Source organism: Myodes glareolus, chromosome 6 (genome assembly GCF_982192425.1).
Source record: "Myodes glareolus chromosome 6, mMyoGla1.1, whole genome shotgun sequence".
Taxonomy (NCBI): domain Eukaryota; kingdom Metazoa; phylum Chordata; class Mammalia; order Rodentia; family Cricetidae; genus Myodes; species Myodes glareolus.
The window spans coordinates 1,591,947-1,612,172 of NC_142031.1; the positions used below are offsets into that span (position 1 = coordinate 1,591,947).

Consider the following 20,226-nt stretch of genomic DNA (forward strand, 5'->3'; position numbering starts at 1 on the left):
CTTGGTGTCCCACATGCATCCCAGGGCTTTAGAGACACAGGTCTCTCTAGACAGGCTGCAGTGTCACAGGGGCAGGGCAGAGGAGGACATGGAGGGGGGTCTGTGGAGCAGTGGTCTGCTTACTGTATCCAGTAAATCACTGGGCAGCGTGCGGCGGCTGTGTCTGTGGGTATTGCTGGTGTACTGGGCACAGACTTGGCATGCGTCATCAGGGCAGGAGTTGAACTCTGGTGCCCCTTCCTGTGGCTTTAATTTCTTCAGGAAAGGGGAAGGAGTTGGCTGATAAGGTAGGCTGTGCTGGCAAATGACCTGGATGAGGCCGTGCCATGTTCCGCATTGCCCAGCTAGGTCCACATATGGAGCAGGGGGCCCAGCCGCTAAGGACAGACAGCCACAGTCATGAAGCCAGGAGGCGGTGGTTTCTGCCATGGAGTAAGCCCTCCTAGGGTGGCCTTCCGTGTGAGCCAATGACCAGCTGCTCTGGGCCTCCTCAGCAGCCAGTATACCCCTTAGTGGCAATTGTGAAATTTCCTCCAACTACCCTACCTTTCCAATGCTGGGGAGGACTAGGCAAGAAGGCCCTCTTCACTTTGCAATGCCATGGGAATCTGACCTGAGGTTGGCCATGCTCGGTGACATAGTTGCCCCCAGTTCCTGCCTTCACAGGAATCTAACACAGGCTTCCATGGGCCTGAGAATGGTATGGATAGAACAGAGGGTTCTCAAAGAGCATTTGAGCACTGAGTCCCTTCCTGGGTCCCACAGGACTCCACCTCAACTCAGGGCTAAGTCCCAGGGCCTGCTGAAAGGGGCCCCATGAATGAGCTACTCTGGGTTGGTATGGAGACTTTTATTGATGTCAGTAGCTACAGGGCTCACATGGATCCGTTCCCAACTCCAGACTGTCTAGGAATAGAGGATGTGGTCCCTAGGTTCAGGGGAGGGTGGTCTTCCCTCCTTTATGTCCACGGGCCAGGAGTGTCCTCTAGCCTAGAGCTTCTGGGTGAGCTTCGGGGACGTGGGGCCATTGGCTGTCCCCCCTCGCCAAGACTCGCAAATGTTTGAAGGTGGTGGGCAGCCTGTGGCCCAGGAATGGAGGAGTGGTCACGTCACAGATCATGGCCACATACTCCCCTGTGAGAGGCAGGGAAAAATGTCCTCAGGCGAGTGTGGCTACCATGTCCTCGCTGTCCCTTGGGCATCTCTTCCTCCCACTGCTCTCTCAAGCCCCTACACTGGGCCACTAGGCTGTACTGCCGTCCCGAGGACCCAGGCATCCCAGAGAGTGAGCTAAGTGGTGGTGTTGGGAGAGACCAGATGTGTGGACAGCCCTGGGGGGGAGGGTGTGTGTCAAACCACAGAGACCCCTGCTCCCAACTGCTAATTAGGCCACGTGGCTGAGTCTTTTTGTAAATACTGGCCTACATTGTTTTTGAAGAAAACACATTGATTTTCTCTAAATGTTTAAGAAATAGCTGGGCCTCTAAAGGTTTGAGGTGCCTGGTGGGGTCCTGAGGCCCTGGGTGGGGCTGAGGGATGGAAAGTCTGGGGAGCTGGGGGAGGGAAAGGCTGGGGGACTGGGGGAGGGAAAGGCTGGGGGGCTGGGGGAGGGAAAGGCTGGGGGGCTGGGGGAGGGAAAGGCTGGGGGGCTGGGGGAGGGAAAGGCTGGGGGGCTGGGGGAGGGAAAGGCTGGGGGGCTGGGGGAGGGAAAGGCTGGGGGACTAGGGGAGGGAAAGGCTGGGGGGCTGGGGGAGGGAAAGGCTGGGGGGCTGGGGGAGGGAAAGGCTGGGGGGCTGGGGGAGGGAAAGGCTGGGGGGCTGGGGGAGGGAAAGGCTGGGGGGCTGGGGGAGGGAAAGGCTGGGGGCTGGGGAGGAAAAGTCTGGGGGGCTGGGGGAGGAAAAGTCTGGGGAGCTGGGGGAGGAAAAGTCTGGGGGGCTGGGGGAGGGAAAGGCTGGGGGGCTGGGGGAGGGAAAGTCTGGGGGGCTGGGGGAGGGAAAGGCTGGGGGGCTGGGGGAGGGAAAGGCTGGGGGCTGAGGGATGGAAAGTCTGGGGGGCTGGGGGAGGGAAAGGCTGGGGGACTGGGAGAGGGAAAGGCTGGGGGCTGGGGAGGAAGAGCACTTTTCCTTTCCATAGTCTGTAAACTGTCTGGAGAGCTTCAAAGTTGGAGAAACCATAAAAAAGAAAATAAGAAATAACAAAAAGGGAAGTTGCCATAGAAACGGCCCTCTCTCCTTCCCCTGAGCCCGCTGGGGCTGGCACCAGAGTGTGGAAAAAGCTCCTTGGCTGGCCCAGGCTCACACCAGGAATGTGGCCGCAGCTGAAACTGGGCTGGAGCAGGCTCCCACCACCGAGTACGGCAGAGCCCAGCCGAGCGACATTCCAGCCACTGAGCGAGTGGTTCCCCTCCATTCTGGCTAGGCTGAGGCTGTGCCTTCCTGGACAGGATGAGATTGGGCCTGGGGGCTGGAGGGATTTGCTTGGCCGTGGGTCAGTTTCTTCAGAGAAACTGACTCTAAGAGGCCCTCGAGCTGGGGCTAGGGTACCTGGGGAGGGGGACGCACATCCTACCAGTAAAGCACCGGCAGCGGGCCAGGCTCTCTGGCAGCTGGAAGAAAAGCCCTGCATAGCGACGCCAGAGTGTTCCCAAGCAGCCCGTCTCTAGGCGTCCCCAGGAACATGCAGCTGCACCAGGCTCGGCCAAGGGTGCTGGCCTGGGGAGCCAGTGTGAGCCACAGGCCTGATCTGACCCTGCTCCCGGGGCCTGAGAAGGGCTGGCCTGTGTGTGCACTGAAGGCCTGGCCCTGAGGCCACATTGTTCAGCTGTGGGCTCTTGCTGAGGGGCTTGGCTGTCACCTGGCCTTACCCAGTGTAGCACTCTCAGTCCCTACAGCTACCACACAACTACAAATCAGGCCTGGAGTTCTGCTGGCAGAGGCCCTGGAACTAAAACGTTCTTCTCACTCACTGTCCAGAGATGAGGAAATGGGGGTGGGGGCTTCCCCCAGGGTCAACCTACAGGCTCCGCAGGGGCAGTGTGAGTGAGGACGCTCAGTTCACTCCTCTCTCCTGTCCCAGCTCCCCCACCCACCCACTTTTTTTGAGACAGGGTTTCTCTGTGTGTATTTCTGACTGTCTTGGAACTTGGTCTATTGGCCAGGCTAGCCTCGAACTCAAGAGGTCTATCTTCCTCTGCCTTCTAAGTGCTGGGATTAAAACCATGCACCGCCACCACCACCCAACTCGAGGCTCTTTTTAGTAGTGCCACCAGCAGAGCTGCAAGCCCAGGCTCATCCTGACCTCAGGGCCCTGCCAGAGCTGTGAGTGCCTGATTTCTTAGGCTTCCCATGACCCTATGTGAGATGGGTCTGGACCACGCAGCCTATTGGCTTCCCACCAGGATCCCAGAGATGCTGGAACAAGGGTAAGTTTTGGGGACAGGCAGGCAAGCATACATGTCAGCTGCCTAGAACCTGGGCACTTTTAGGGGATGGAACTTGTCTAGAGAAAGTCACCTCTGTTCTGTGTTCTGATGGAGCAAAGGCCTTGGCTTCTCTGGCTCTCTGGCATGGAGAGGAGGACCCAGGTTTGACTGCTTCCCCAAGGCTGAGAGCAACTTTGCAAGAGGGGCCCTGGTCCAAAGGCCTCCTACCCAGGCCCAGCTTCGGTACTGCCTGGTCCCTAGGATTATCACAACTCTTAAGAAGCCCTGAACCAATGACTCCTTTCCCAAGCCTTGGACTCTGCTGGCTGAAACCCTAGAGTCCACAGATTCCTCTTCCTGTCCTCAGGGGGTGCTGGGTAGACCCACAGGCAGGGGATTCTGTGCTCAGACACATGAGGGCCTGGAAGTGGCTTGTGATTTTCCCCCTTCCGGTCCACACACCTCCATCCACCTCTGGGATGCCTGGACATATGCCTTCCCTGGACCACTGCCGCCCACAAGGCCTGTATTGGCAGGGAGCAGTGTCTGTCCCCCAGTTTGCCTCTGCCTTTGTAAGTACAGTGATGGGCTTCTTCGTGGGTCACACCAAAATGCCTACCTAGATATGCAGCAGTCGATGGCTCTACTGTGGTCCCGTCAGGCCTGTGGGGACAAGAGGAGGAGCCCTTGAGTGTTCTGCCCCTGCCTCTTTGTGTGTTGATTTCACCCCAACCAAAGCCAGCAATTCTGGGGCAGATGCTGGGTCCCAGGTCATCAGAACCTGTGGTGCCGACCCATGGGTTACATGCCTTCTCTGAGGCTCCCCTCTGCCTTCCATGGCTGTGTCTGGCTATGGTGTCTACTTGTGGAGGGCTCTCCCAAGCAGCCCATTCCTGACTTTTTGCCCTGTAGGCCCCCACCGATAGAGCTCTGTCTGATGCCTCATAATCCCAGAATTGCTAGGCGAGTGTGTAGCAACCGTCCCATGACCCTGGCCAGTCTTGCCTCCTCAGAACCATGGTCTGGCTTTTGGGATGCAAGAGGCTCTTATACTCAACCTAGCACAGGGTGGAGGAGTTAGGAGCTGGTTGGAGAACAACTGAGGTCTGGACCTGCTTGGAGGTTGCTGAGGAACACATCCATCTTTCAGGGAGAAGTGACTCAAGGGCTGGGGAGATGGGGAGGTGGCTCAGTCAGTAAAGCCCTTGCTTTGTAAACACAAGGACCCGAGTTCAATCCCCCAGGATCCATGTAAAAATGTCAGACGTGGTGGCCTGTATTTGTAACCCCAGCTCTGGTGAGGTGGGAGCAGGAGAATCCTGGGGCCATCCAGTCCAGCCTAACTGGTGAGCTCCAGACCAATGAGAATCCTGGGGCCATCCAGTCCAGCCTAACTGGTGAGCTCCAGACCAATGAGAATCCTGGGGCCATCCAGTTCAGCCTAACTGGTGAGCTCCAGACAAGTGAGAATCCTGGGGTCATCCAGTCCAGCCTAATTGGTGAGCTCCAGACCATTGAGAATCCTGGGGCCATCCAGTCCAGCCTAACTGGTGAGCTCCAGACCAATGAAAGACCTTGTCTTAAGGTGAACAGTGTTCCTGAGGATGGCATCCAGCGTTGTCCTCTGGTTCACACACACACACACACACACACACACACACACACACACACACACAGATGTGATTCCTCAAAACACGGGCTAATAGCACCTGGGAGATTCCAGAGTGGGAGAAAAAGGGACAGACCAAGACAAAGGTAGGAAAAAGGTCCCAGTCTGGAGCCCCTTCTCCAGAGGCTCGGCTCTAGCTCCTGTGTCTGCTGTCCACGAGATCCATGAGAACCCTGTGGGATTCCCCGTAGGTGCGGCCCATATGACATATGCTTCAAGCTTAAGTTCAAGTCCCGCATGGGGCCCAGGGCCCACACCCTCAGGATCTGAACACAGCCAACCAGCTTCCCCAGGTGGGTCATCTGAGGAGGACCTCGCAAGGCCCCGATGAATGTTGCCAGTACACGCGGGAAAATGGGTCCCTCTGGCACATCCTGGTTTGGGGTCTCTGAATGAATTGGGTTTTCAGCCTCTTCTCTTTCCTGATGAGAGGATGAGGATGCTGGCTCCATGTAGACACCTGGCCTCAATCCCAGATGTGCTGAGCTGGGCTGCATGCTGAATGATGGGTCCCCATGGACGGGGAGGAGCCTCAAAACTCCAGCCGCTTGGGACTCCTCCCTGACCCTGGCCCTCTATCGGGGCAGTCTGTTTCCTGTCGCTGGTGGCCCAGGGTGGCCCACAGCCAGTGGAGACCCAGGGACAGCGTGGACAGTCCCTGTCCAGGTGGGGCTGAAGGGACCAGCAGGTTCTGATCCCTTGACAAACTTAAAGACCACATGCCTGGTTTGGGTAATAAAAAATTAAAGACAAAGGATTTTAAAATGACTTCATTTTAAGTAGGGAAAACAGGCCTGGGCTGGGCCCCAAGAGTACCTTAAAGGGGAAGAGATAAATAATTTAGCAGCAGGAATAACTAGAGGCTGTCAGGCTGCCAGCTTTAAGAGAAATAAAGGGGGTCACAAGAGTCTCGAGAGTTCTGAGAGTTTTTAGAGAGCCCCGGGGCTTTAAGGAGGCCAGACAGAGCCAGGCAGGAGCTGGCGTCAGAGCTGGTGGTTCACTGGGCAGTGGAAGACATTTGGTGGTCAGGCCGGAGGCCAAGTCTCAGGGAGACCTGAGAAATGGTCTGAGCCGAGCGGCAGTGGCGCACACCTTTAATCCCAGCACTCGGGAGGCGGAAGCGTGCAGATCTCTGCGAGTTCGAGCACAGCCTGGTCTATAGAGCAGATTCTGGGACAGCCAAGGCTGTACAAAAAAAAAAAAAAAAATCTTGTCTTGAAAAACAAAAGAACAAAAAACAGAAAGAATTGGGCCAGTCTATGGTTCCTGGTGGCTATGAGGGAGAGGTTCCCACTGGCCCCAAAGTCATAGGTTAGGTAGGATCAGAATGCACATTGTGAACTCAGCAAGAGGTTTAGACCAGAGATCCTGATAGACATTTCTTGCAGTCTAGCTGAGGAGACTTGTGTTGCCAACTCTGGGCAGAGAGGAACCAGAAGCTGGAATTGCATCCTTGAGTAAACTTGCAAACCCCTACATTCTTCATGACCTCCTTAAGAATTTTTTCCAATTTTCCTTTTACTTTTTTGAGACAGTCTCATGTATCCTGGGCTAGCTTTGAACTGGCTATATAGACAGGGATAGTTTTGATCTCCTCATCCTCCTTCCTCCACCTCCAGAGTGCTCTGATTGTATGTGCACACCAGCCCAGTTTGTGGGGTACCAAGCTTCAAACCCAGGACTAGGCAAGCATACTACCAACTACATCTCCAGTCCTCTGTCTTGAAATTAGGTCTATGTAGCCCAAGGTGACCTGGACTACTGAGTGTTGGGACCTTAGGAATGCATCAGCATGCTTGGCATCTTCATGTTTTTGATTGGGACTCCTGGTGTGAATTTTTATTTCCATCTAAGTTTTTTAAATTTTGCTTTAATTAAAAAGTTTGATGGTGGTGGCTCACACCTTTAATCCCAGCTCTTGGGAGGCAGAGACAGGCAGATCTCTGTGAGTTTGAGGCCAACTTGGTATACTGAGTGAGTTCCAGGACCACCAGAAATACACACAGAGAAACCTCTGTCTCGAAAAATCAAACCCAAAAAAAGAAAAAAAAAGTTTGAATCTTAGCATTCAGAAGGTGAAGGCAAGATGTGGGGCCCGGTCTACCCTTGCTCCTTGGGGTGAATACCGAGGACAGTTTCTGGCCAGCCGGCTAAGCATCCTGTTTGCTTCTGTGCTCCCTCTGCCCTAGCCTGGTGATTAGCTGAAGGGCATTGTTTCATCTTTGGTATGGTAATTTCCCCCCTGCCTAGGAGGTATTCCTTCTGTAGCAGCCAAAGTATATTAGTTTTGCAAAAAGCTGAATAAAGTGGCATTCGGCTGATCTCCTTTCGAATGGCTCAGGTCTCTTGTGTGTTTCTTTCAATCTCCAGGCCTTTGCCAGACTCAGAGGCGCACGAACTGTACCGAGAGGGTAAACGCAGAATCAGAATCGGGTGTTAAAGCAAGAGAATTAGGAGTTCAAGCCAGCCTGGGCAATCGAAACCCTGTCTACAACAGACAAGGCTGGCAGTGGGCGAAAGCATTTGATCCTGCACAGCCTGACTGACAAGGATCCCATGATGGAACGGGAACTGACTGACATCCACGGCTTGTCCTTTGACCCCCACACTCTCACACTACACCACACAATAATAATAATAGTAGTAATGATAACTTTTTGTTTGCTGTCTGAGACAGGGTTTCTCTGTGTAGCAGCCCTAGCTGTCCTGGAACTGGCTGTGTAGACCAGGCTGGCCTTAAACTCACAGAGATCCTCCTGCCTGGGCCTCCTGAGTGCTGGGATGAAAGCGTGCGCCCCACTGTCGCACAACACAACAAGCTTGGCCATCATGTCCTGCTCCCGCTCGCTCTCTCCTCCTTTGGGGTCGAGCTCCCTGTGTATTCTCATCTCTCTTGACTCTCAGGATGATCGGAAGGCCATCTCCAGGTGGGCACAGCTTCTCTTTCTCAAGGTTCTTCAGCTCCTCTGGAAGGTTTTCGCTTTGGATGGGTCAGCTTTATCCCTGCCAGCTTCTGGATTATCCTAGAGATGAGTGTGGTATCCAGGGCCTCACACATACTGGGTCTGCGTTCTTGACTGAACTGAGCCCCACTGGTCCCTGCAAATTTGACTTGGCGTCTTAACACCTCCCAGGACTCCACCCGCCCTTTTACCTTTTCTAGAGAGCGTGGTCCGGTCACAGCGTCCCCACACTCATGTCAGTGGCGCTCCTCTTCCCACTTCCCACATCATTTCTTTGGTTTTGATTGAATTTGAAGTTTCTTCTCTCTCTTGCTCTCTTTTTTCTGAGACAGGGTTTCTCTGTGTAGCCCTGGCTGTCCTGGAACTTGCACTGTAGACCAGACTGGCCTCAAACACAGAGATCCACCTACGTCTGCCTCCCAAGTGCTGGCATTAACAGCATTCAATACCAAAACCCAGCTGACCGTTTTCCTCATTATGGGCTGTATTCCCCATACCCTTTGCTTGCCTGCTGACAGTGTGGGGGCAGAGCAGAGAGCCTCCAGAGTGCTAACGCTCCTTGCTGAGCTGCACCCTCAGCTCTTCCCGATCTTTCCTCAGACTCCAGACACTATGAATTATGCCCTGTTGAAGTCTTCATGTTGTGTCCATTGGAATGTTCTTGATGGTTACTTGCTTAGAGATGGTGCCTTCCATCTGAGTTTTGCTTTCAGGGCGTCTTGGATGTGGTTTAAGTTCAGGTTAATTATTCTGAACTACTAAGGGAACTCTGCCAGCACCCTGTGTATTTCGAGGCCTCCAGCTGGGTGTCTCCACCCTGCATATTGGTGGCTCTGTCTTGCCCTGCACATACTGACCTTGGCTTAATGGACTGACTCTGAAGCTTATTTTTTCTTTTTAGTTTTTCAGACAGGGTTTCTCCGTGTAGCCCTGGCTGTCCTGGAACTCTTTGTAGACTACGCTGGCTTCAAATGCAGAGATCCTCCTGCTTCTGCTTCCCTTGTACTGGGATTAAAGGCGTGCACCACCAAACTCAGTTGTGGGGTTCACTCCTTACCCTTCTCAGGCTCTCAGCTCCATCTCCTCCCCTCAGGAGACTCCCAAACTTGCCAGGGTTCCATTCTCAACGCTGCAGCCGCGAGGCTCACCCTGATTGTTTTCCCCCATGGGGCTCCCTACCCTTCTTTGTCTGACTTCCAGTAGCTCTCATGTCTTTCTCTGGTTTTCAGTTGCTGCTTCTTCATTTCTGAGGGGACAAGGCCCATCTCACATATTCTGTCTTGGCTGGAAGCAGAATCTGTTCCCAGAGGGATGAGGGAGCCCAGCTAGTATCAGAGGGAAAGTTGCAGGGGGGTGCAAGACGCAGGTTCCTACTCTCTGAGGAATCTATTTGAACCTCTGGGTCAAGGCCAGGTTAAGACCAGGAGCCTGAGTAGATGCTTCATCCTAGGATTCTCAGGGGTTGAATGCAGCCAAGCCCCTATACTATTAGACCGTGCTGGTTTAAAGAGCTTCTGAGTCAAGAGCCAACCAAGACACAAACTGGGAAAAAATTGCCACTCCAAGGCTGCTCTCCAAAAAAACAGGCCAGACCACCCTTAGCATGAGCACCCAGGGCTTCTGTAACCCCCTGGGACTCCAAACCAAAGTTCCAAAATTAGAACCATCAGCCAAAGCAGTGTGTGTGTGTGTGTGTGTGTGTGTGTGTGTGTGTGTGTGTATGTGTGTGTGTGTACGTGTGTGTGTACATGTGTGTGTATGTGTGTGTATGTGTACATGTGTGTGTATGTGTGTATGTGTGTGTGTACGCGTGTGTGTATGTGTACGTGTGTGTATGTGTACGTGTGTGTATGTGTACGTGTGTGTGTACGTGTACGTGTGTGTGTATGTGTGTGTATGTGTACGTGTGTGTGCGTGCGTGTGTGTACATGTGTATGTGTATGTGTACGTGTGTGTGTGTGTGTGTGTACGTGTGTACGTGTGTGTGTACGTGCGCACTGATGTTGTCACTCTGAGTCTCCAGGGAGAGGAATAAGGGCCTGAGTGCCTGGCCAGTGACATCTGTGCTCCCACAGCCAGGGTGCTGACTCCGGTCCTGTGATCCCTTCTCCTGGACACAGGCCAGGGCAGGAACCTCAGCACCTAGGCTAGGCTGGCTCTGGGGTCACATTGCCATATGCCACTCCCCTGAGGCCCTAAACAGAGGCTCAGCCAGGCTTCTGGGCAGCCATGGGTGGCTGTGTCTGTTTCCCAGGTCACAGGGCAAGGGCTTGATGACATCACCCCCAGTGCTCAGACCCAGGTGGGAAGCCCAGCTCATTGACCTTGTTTGGAGAGGGAAGGGTTAAGGTTGCTGTCCTGGGTCTCCTTTCCCCAGCGCTGGCAGGCAGGAAGCAGCCTGCTGTGAGTGGGAAATTAGGCCTCCAGGACAGGCACATCCAGGGCCAGCTGCTCCCTCCAGGCCCTCACACCTGCCCCAGTCTGTTACTCCTGCTTAGACAGACAGGGCTCAGTTTTCAGTCCTTGAAACTTTCTAGAGGAAGCTGGAGAGGTGGTTAAGAGCACTTGCTGCTCTTTCCTGGGACTGGAGTCTGGGTCTCAGCATCCGCATCAGGTGCCCCTGCCTATAGCTCAAGCTCCAGACACCCTTTCCTGGACTATGCTGGCAACCTCACACATGTTCATAGGCACAGACAGACACGCGTGCTCGTGTGCGCAAGCACACATACACAAATATTTAAAAATTAAACTTGCTAAAGAAAGGAAGGGCCCAGGAATCTCTTCATCATTCCTTGCTTTCCTAGAAGGGTTTTCTGCACTCACTGCTGGGGTAACAGAGGTCCATAATGGGCCTAGGCAGCAAGGGCCTCAGGATCCCATGACACAACTCCTGCTTCATCTTGTCCTCTCACTCCGGTGCCTACACAAGGATCTAACCATCCTCCAGGCTGCTCAGTCCCTCGCCTCTGGAGTTCTGATCTTCCTCCCTGGGGCAGACCCAGCCACAGCACACCCGTGTTCCCTGGAGCCATGCTATGGGGGCCTCAACCCAGGGATGATGCCAAGCCCCTTGCTCAGCTATGCCCTGCGGTCAGGAGGGAGCTCAGCCGCTAAGGAGGGCACAGGTGAGCTGCAGCAGAGCTGGGGGAGGGACCAGGCGGTGCCTGCGCTGTGCTGTTACAACCACAACTTGTGAGTCTGTTCAAAGTCATTTGCCCCAGAGGCAGGCGCATTTCTGTGAGTTCGAGGCCAGCCTGGTTTACGGAGCAAATTCCAGGACAGACAAACAGACAGACTGGTCTACACAGAGGGGAAAAAAAAGCATTTGCTCGAGGAGTCTCCCAGCATGGCTTGTAAGGGAAGCAGAGGGGAGCGAGGCACCCGAAAGTGCATTGAGAATACAGAGTATATCCCGGAATGAGCCAGGCACGTGGCATTATGGCATCAAGAGGCTGGGGGTGGTGGTGGGGGGCAGCGAGGACCTGTGAGACTGATTCCTTGTGTTACCCCTGCACCCCGCAGCCTGATGTCTCCTCCATGGGTCTTATACACATTGGCTGGTGTAAGAGAATTGTGCTCTACGGCTGTGAGTCCATGGGCTACAGGCCCGGGGTGTGATGTGTCTCTGTCGGCTGCGTGGCTGCCCCACTGGCTAGACCTTCCTCAGTTTGTCACATGTACAGGGCTCATGCTACCCTGCACCATGTTGCTTCAGGCTCCAAGCCAGCGGTCGGCTGGGTTCTTGCCCAAAATGTCTTGGTACTCTAGTGGGCTATGACAAGAGGCGATTCGCAAGGCTGTTCTCGTGAGGCAGTCTTGCCTGTGACATCATTTGAAGCTCCAGGTTCAGGACAGGTGGGAACCTTGGGAGCTAGCATCTCCTTACCACCAGTGGATGCTGCCTCCTTCAAGCCCAGTGTTAGGGGCACAGTGGCCACCTACCGTCAGCTCAGGAGGCTGTGCAGGCTGCCAAACAACTATCTTTTCAAGTATATAAAAAAATTAATTGACTCCATCTGTGTTGGCCTAATGACTGATTAAATGACTAATCATGGAAGTCTTAATTAAAACCGTTTTTCTCAGAACTGAGGAGGGAGGAGAGGCTCTGACAGTCCCCAGCATGTGTCAGGCGTTGGGTGAGCAGGCGAGAGACACCAACGTGCAATTAGGCCCAAGGTCATCTGTTGGAACTTTCCACCTAGTTCATGGAGTGATGGGGTGTGTCTCGGCACCTTCACTGATGGAGTTTCAGGCACTTGCATGCTGTTAGGGTTTCTGGGGGAGATGTAACCAGAGCCAGAGCCATGTTCCTAGTGTATGGGATGTTCATGTGTGGCTGGATAAATTCACAGACACACTTATTAAAACAAGTCCTTTTTTTTTTTTTTTGCAGCTGACATGATTTCACATCGTGTGGGACTGACAGGGCCCTTTGTCAGTTAGTGAAATTCCATAACATGCTTGGAATGTCTCTGCAGGAATGCAGCAAGGGGCCCTGGACAGAAACATGTTCAGCCCCAGGAACGCTGGCAGGAGGAGCCTGCCGGACTGTTCCCACTACTGCCCACCTCTCCCTACCTATCCATGATTGTGTCCTTCCTCGGAAGAGTGTTGGTCTGGCTTTGGGAAGCCATGTATTAAGACAGAGATCAGACTCTGAGAACATGAAAAACCTACTTACAGACTAAGAAGGACCCCTTTCCTAGAGCCCAGGAACCCTGCCCGGGACCCACCTCTCCCTATCATTCATCCCTTCCAGGCCTAGGCCCCAACCTCCTCTGTGCCTCTAGCAGCCTCACTGGAGTCTGGAGGTCAAGGACTGGATTCTGAACTCGTCTACCCATGTATGGCCCTGGGATGTGAGCGCTCTCTCCTCCCTTACTGCCATGTGCACGAGTGACCAGGCCTGGTGAGTATCCCACAGGCCCCGTGTGTGCTGGAGGGCAGAGGAGTGAGGCGGGCACCAGGCTGTGCCCACAGGACCTTGCTCATGCCGAGCCCGGGGTTGCTGAGAGATCTTACACCTCCCTTCCCTGCCAAAGCCTGCTTTGAGGCGGCACAGAGGGACATTTTTGTAGCCAGAGGAGATGTTTCCGCACGATGTCTGCAAACAGGCCTTCCAAGTGCTGTGCTCGTATGTAAATTAGACCGCATGCTCCCCTGCACTGCTCTGAACTGCAGGGTGGCATGTCACTCTCAGTCTTTGCCGGGGTGGAGGAGCGAGCATCCATCGTTACTCAGTCCTTTTGTCTGAAGCCTCCGGATGACAGTACTGACTGCTGGCTCTGACTCAGGCCAACCTAATCAATGAGATTGTCTCAGGTTTCAAGAGTCACCAGCTGGTGGCCAGAGTCCGACTCTCCCCAGAACCTAGAAGCCCAGAGTATTTTCTGCAGGCCCTAGGGATAAGGGTACAGGGTCCAGTGTGTGCTGGATAGTTTTACATCAACTTGCAACAAGCTAGAGTTATCTGGAAGGTGGGAACCAAAATTGAGAAAACACCTCCATAAGACCCAGTTGTAGGGCATTTTCTTTTTTCTTTTGTCTTTTCGAGACACGATTTCTCTGTGTAACCCTGTCTGTCCTGGAACTCACTCTGTAGACCAGGCTGGCCTAGAACTCACAGAACCTGCCTCTGCCTCTCAAGTGCTGGGAGTAGAAGTGTGCACCACCACCGCCCAGTGGACACTTTTTAAATGAGTGATTGATGGGGGAGAGCCCAACCCATTGTGGGTTCTATAAGAAAGCAGGCTGAGCAAGCCATAGGGAGCAAGCCAGGAAACAGCACCCTTCCATGGCCTCTGCATCCACTTCTGTCTCCAAATTCCTGCGGTTTCACTTTCTGTCCCGAGTTCCTTCAGTGATGATGTGGAAGTGTAAGCCAAGTAAACCCTTCCCTCTTCAGCCTGCTTTTTGGTCATGGTGTCTCATCACAGGCACAGGAGCCCTGACTAAGACACTGGAATTTGAGGGACAGAGGTGTCCTCAGGGATACGATTCCAGCACGTCCTGGGCTCACTGCTGACATCATTCCTAAATACCATCGGCAGGAAGGCTGCCTGCTCTTGGTGGGCGCAGCTACCTGAACTTCTCAGCTTCTCCTCCCACAACCTTTGACCTTGAGCTACCTATGGCTAAACACCCAGAGGCTATGGTCCACCATCTCACTGTAATTGCTGTCCAGCACCGACCAATACACAAGCCACCACTGGCCCTGACAGCTGATTTGGCTACATGGTAGGCCTGGGCCACAGTGAGGTCAAAAAGGTTGGGTAGCCTCACTTGAGCCGAATTAAGTGAAATCCAGGTTTCTATGCTGGGGGTGGAAGGGTTTCCAGAGGGCTGCACGTGGCTTCCAGTTCAGCCAGCATCGTCCAGCAAGTGTGAGGGACTTCTCTCCCTTCGGCCCTGGCAGGTTGAGGTGGCACGCAGTGGTGGCAATGTCTGAGAGTTGTAGTCATCTTCTGTGCTCACCTTTGGCATCTTGGCTGCAGAGCTCAGTCTTTGCCAGGAGAGAAGGAAGACTAAGAACTATGACCCAGATGTGGCAGCCAGCCCAGCTGGGTTAGGCAGAGACAGGGGATGTGGCCCTGCAGGCCTACTTCTCTATAGACTAGCTATAGAAAGCAGGAGTTCCTTGGGGGCAGAGAGACCTGAGGAGCCCTCTGAGTGCTGGGCTGGGGGAGCACTCCAGATCTGGTCTTTATTGGCAAGGTTTGAGTCTCGATGACTCAGATCACAAGAGTCCCACCTCCTTCTGTGCTCCAACAAAGGTTCCATAGCCAGGTCCTAACCCAGAGTGGCCGCTCACTCTTCCCCTCCTACGGATCAGGGCGTGTGGGCCTGAGCCTCTGCCCAGGTGAGAGACTCGGGTCAGAAGTATACCCGCACCATGCTACTGGACTCTTATATTCCTGGTTTGCAGAGCCCAGGCAAGGCTGCTGGAAAGGATAACTGTCCTAAAGTCCTGGAAGGTAGGCTCTTTCGGTCAAGGGACTTAAGGATCTGGTACCCAAACCACAGGAGGATAGCAGAACCCTTTGATTGCCGGAGACACTGGAGACACAGTGGGGACAGACCCTACCCACGGCTTCCACATTCTTTCCTAGGGAAGGGTTGAACTCTCAGAGAGATTGGGGGTCTTCAGGGGACAGAACTGAGAAGCCCTGAACAATGTCTTGAGCTAAGCATCGAAGACAGCATTTGCATGGTGAGGATGGCCAGGTCAGAAGACAGGTCAGAAGACCTCATGGCCCTGAGAACCGGGTGCTGACGGGACTGACGGGGCTGGGGAGCTTCACTGCCTGTAACAGTTCTCCTAACCACACTGACTCTCTGGGATGTAGCTCAGTTGTGCTTGCCCTATTACACATAAAGCACTGGACTCCGTCTGCAGCATGGCATGAACTAGGTGTGGCAGCATAGGCTGTAACCCTAACCCTCAGCAGTGGGAGGCAGGAGGATCTGAGTTCAGGGTCACCCTCAGCAATGTAACAAGTTCAAGGCAGGTCTGGGCTACATTAGATCCTATCTCAAAAATAAAAAAATGGATTGTAAATCTCTCTTTGGTGTTTCCATATTCTGGAATCAGGAGACAGAGTTCCCAGGAGAATGAGCTTAGTCTCTGTGGTAGAAGGTGGACTCTGAGGACCGCCTGTAGCCCAGAACACTGGGCTAGAAGAAACGCAGCAAGCATCAAAGCATGCTACAAGCAGATACTGGAGGCATGGGTCAGTTTGAGTTTGCATAGGTTCAGGTGCCTCTTGGGGTCCAAGAATCCTGCTCTGTGGTCATTTACTTGCAGATGCTTCCGAGTTCCTTAGTGGGCAGTGGGTGACAGAATGAGCTAGCTACCTTCCCTCTTTCCTGGAGGAGGAAGGGAGACAGGTATCTGTGCCACCTTGGCCAGACAGAGCATCCTGGGCCTTGAGGTAATAGGTATGAGTGGCCCTGGGATTCAACTGTCAGCTCTCATCTCCTCTCTGGGAGGAAGCATGGGGCCAATGGGAGCTCCATGCTAGCCAGATCTTGGTTATATTTTTAAGTCGGCTTTGGCTGTTGTACGAACGTACTTCATGGTCGATTCACAGGTCCTGACTCAGAGCAGCACGGGACACATCTCCCACTGTAAGAGGCTCTGTCCCAGTGCAGCCTTTTGAGGGGCGTCAAAGCCCTGCCAGTTTGCCAGCACGTCACCAGCCTCCAGCGTTCCTGGCTTGTCCTACCCCCCCCAAGCCCCCTACACCCCCCAACATCACCAATGAGCGATCACACTGCAGGAGTACCAGCAGGCAGCCTCATCTCTGGTAGGCCATGGTCTCTCCTTCCACCCCCATCTCATCTCTTCTCTGGTAGCCTCGCGGTTGGGTCAGCCTGCTCTGGGCATTTCATGGGAGCCCACCCTGAAGCAGTGCCCTCAGCGACTCCTGGACTCCCACCTTCTTCGTGGGGCCGAGGCTGCCGAGGCTACAATGCTGAGACCTGGCTGGTAGTGTGTAGGCACTCTTCACCTGTCCCTCTCTTCTGGCTATCTCAGGGGCAAGACTCTCCTGTCCACAGGCTTCCCTGGCCCTTACCTGCCCTGCTTGCCTGTCTTTCAAGAACTGCCAGAACTTTCTGATCCAGTTAGGCCCAGCGAAGGCCCACACCCCACATGTTCCCCTAGTCAAGCACCTGGCATGTGGGTGCTGGTTTCTTTGCAAGGCATCTATCATGTCTCTTTGGCTCACAGTTGCTAGAAGGGAGGGGATGGAACTGGCTACCACATCCTCCTGAGTCAGTAGACATGCTGTCTCTTTACCTCCCACCGTACCACCTTCTGATTTGTCAGACAGAAATCCAGACTTGATTTAGGAGAATCATGGCTGAATGGGTAAGTCCCCATGCCTCAGTTTTCTCTCCTGAGAAATGGGACTAGTCACAGCACCTGACTGGGTGTGCCTACAGCACATTGGCACGGAGTGTTGAGAAACATGTCCATCCTGTGAGTGCCCCACCCCCACCAGTGATCCCTACCCAACATGGAGCTTCTCCTGCTGTATCCATTGTTGACGGCTGTCTGCCTCTCAGGAGCCCACAGTGCCCCTGCCACGGCTACCAGGCTTCCTGGGGCTCTACCTGGTGTGGGAGGGTGCAGTGTGGGGGGGGTGCAGGGTTTGCAGTAAGAGCAGCAGCAGGCAGATTGCTCACCTTAGGGGCCTTGCTGTATAAGCAGTGGTCATCAGCCACAGAGACATGGATGCTGTGCTCAGCGGCTCGTTCTCTGGTGATAGGCTCTGAACAAGTGTGCCACCTTCCCAGATGCCCTACGACTCTTTCTGCCCTCACAGACCCCTCGCCGTGGTACCCTGAGCGGACAGAGGCCGGGGCTTTGCCGCAGCAGACCCCATCGGGTGCACTTTTTACCTGGTGCCTTCTGGAGGTTCTTGGACAGTGAATGCCACCTCTGGGGGATTCTGGCCACCCTTGGGACTGTTGCCGGTCTTCTAGGTGTCAGGCAGAAGGAGAAAAGAGGTTCAGAGGGGGGCACGGTGGTGGTGAGGAAGAGCCCAGCTATGGCCTCAGGGCTCACCTCAAGCATGCCGGGTAGGAACAGAACAGGCTGCATCCCAGGTGGAGGAGGTCCGAGGAAGATGTCGGCAAACTCAGCGTGGCCTTGCTGCACTCGCCGACAGGCCGCAGGACAGCAGGAGTCATATCTCCTTGCTGAGCAGGTTTGCCCAGAAAAACAAAGCAAAGAGAGGCTCCGTGAATTCTGAGCAAAGGGAGAGTGTCCCTGTCACCAGGAGCCTGGCTGGGGATGGACCTTTGTCCTGGGTATTCTGAGCCAGTCTGAGAGAGAGGAGTACGAACAGGGACATATGGAGAGAGGGTGTGGCTATAGCAGCGGACCTGCAGGGCGGACAGGAGTCTGGATCAGGGCAGAGTAGATAGGACGGTGTATGCAAGGGAGGGAGGAAAGGAGCATCGACCTGGCGGCAGTGTGGACACAGCGGTGTGGGAAGGCCACAGTGGACAGTGTGGTCAGAGCGCTATAGACAGGAGAGGATGGACAGGACATTGTCCACAGGGAGTGTGGATGGAGGAGTATGGCCAGGCAATGTGAACAGATCCACCTGGACATAGCAGTGTAGACAAGGCAACAGACCAAGCAGCGCGGAGAGGGCGGTGTGGATGCAGCGCTGTGGGCGGGGCTGTGTGTTCAGTATAGTGGTATGTAGCATGGACTCGGGCTTGTCTGGGGTTTACACAGAGTCGGCAGACGTTGCCTGATGAACAGGAGGGCTGGCTCCTTCAGCCAGACCAGCAGAGGCACTTGGTTTTCCAGACCACAGAGACCACACTTTGGCCTTTTTTCAGCACAGTACAATCTGGGAAACTTTCCCCATTAGGCCCCAACCACGACAGGTCGGGATACAGGAACTTTTGGCAACCATCAGCCCCTGCCCGGGCAACAGTACCAAGAGGCTCAGAGGATGGGCCCCAAAAGATCCTTGCCCACAATGGCTCCTTCTCCATCCTCTTTTAGGATCCCAAGGTATGGGACGGGGCATTTTCCTCTGCCTCTACTCCACCCATAGGCAGAGCTGCAATCCCAGAACCTTCTGTCTCTTTTACAGTTAAATGGTTTAGCCCAAATGGTGAGTTCTGGCGCTAGGGTGGTTCAGGGTTCCTAGTTCTTATCAAGTACAAGTGCACACCACAGTCTACTTTCCTGTAGGACCAAGTTTCAGGGTCCTTCCAACAGCCTTTGACCTGAGGGGCGCTCACAGGGGAGAATGGGGGGCTCTAAAGGAGGAGGCTCTGACTAGAGCTGCAGAGGGGCTGGGGTGTTCACAGGAGAGCAACACGGCAGAGGCTGGAGGACAAGGGTGGAGCAGAGGGTCGAGGTCAGATTTTGGGGCTGGCTCCCTTGGGACTGGGGTGAGTGCAGGCATTGTCTTTCCTCTGTGTGCTAGACAGGGCCCTGGGGCCAGAGGCTTTAACGTCCCTTCCCCAGAGTCCAGGTCTGCAGCAGCTGGGCCTCTGAACTATCTCCAAATTACAGGTGGGAGAATTATTTCTCTCGGAGGTGTATTAATTTTGTCTTATGGTGCATTAATAAAAACCTTTTTCTTATGCAAGGACATTCCTTAGCTAATGTCCTTCCCCGAAGCTCTGCCCTGCACCACCGACGTCCTGGGCAATGACTGGGAACAGCAATGCTGACAACACGGTTTTCAGCTCTCTGCACACTAACGGCCATGTGGTCCATGGGCACCGACTCCGCCACCTCCTTTAAGGACAGTGTTTGGAATTAAGGTGCCAGCTCTGTCTTCATATCTCAGAGACGTGTGCCAGTCAGGGTGACTGCTGGATGGCCCCTACCTGGGGACACTGACAGCTCGTACTTCAGGCTCTGACTTCCCATGTACCAATTCCAGGAAGTGGAGTAGGTAAAAGACCCAGCAGGGATTCTGATGGCCAAATAAATATATCTAGACCAAGGCTATGGGTGTCTACCTCCCTCGGGCTGGGAGGTTCTGGCCACGCTGTTAAAGGCCTTCTCCAGACATCACCACAGCTGGCTTCTATGGAGCATGCTCGATGCCATTCCTCTGTGGTCCTATCTGGTGACCCCATGTAGTAAAGACTGTCACTGTTACATGTGGTTGCTGGAAAATGGACCTTCAGACAAGGTAAGTGGGAGGCACAATGACACTGTATGACGTTACACCACTTACGTGAAGCATGCTGCTTCATGGGGAAAGTAACACGGAACAGTGGGAACCTGGCAGTCTGGTTCCTCGGCCCACACAGAACTGACACTTGAGGCCATCTGGATATGGACCTTTGTCCACCCCAAGAGTGACCACAAGCCTTGTCATTTCAAGTAAGAGAAATCCTCACCTCTCACCTTTGCCTCTTCGATCCCTGTGGCCTAGCAGACTGCAGACCCAGCAGGCTTTCCTCTCCGCAGGCATGGTGTCCAGACAGGCCACGCAAGGTCACCAGCTGCCTCTCCTATGCTAACCCTGTGTGTATCTGGTCAGAGTGCTTAGGCGAGGGGAGACTCATGAGGACAGGCTAGAGGCACCCACAGCGTGTGGCTTCCCTAGAGGAAAGGGGCCACTTGGAAGGCTCGGCAGCTGGAGGAGGCCATGCTGGCTGCTCTTACTAGAAACATGAGGTGA

The 20,226-nt window shown here is 54.2% G+C and overlaps 1 protein-coding gene across 3 annotated transcripts in view; it reads right to left on the bottom strand.

The window, feature by feature from the left end:
• Positions 1-835: 835 nt before the first annotated feature.
• Positions 836-20,226, bottom strand: part of Morn1 (MORN repeat containing 1) — a 59,620-nt gene continuing 40,229 nt past the window's right edge. For 2 of the 3 annotated variants that reach the window (XM_087906777.1, XM_087906775.1), the window contains exons 11-14: positions 17,625-17,758; positions 17,459-17,538; positions 4,041-4,084; positions 836-1,134 (exon numbers count right to left, since the gene is read on the bottom strand). In XM_087906777.1, the coding sequence (XP_087762903.1) occupies positions 986-1,134; positions 4,041-4,084; positions 17,459-17,538; positions 17,625-17,758 (407 nt within the window). In that variant the 3' untranslated portion in view covers positions 836-985. The remainder of the gene's footprint in view (positions 1,135-4,040; positions 4,085-17,458; positions 17,539-17,624; positions 17,759-20,226) is intronic. The other variant, XM_087906776.1, reaches the window with a different exon arrangement.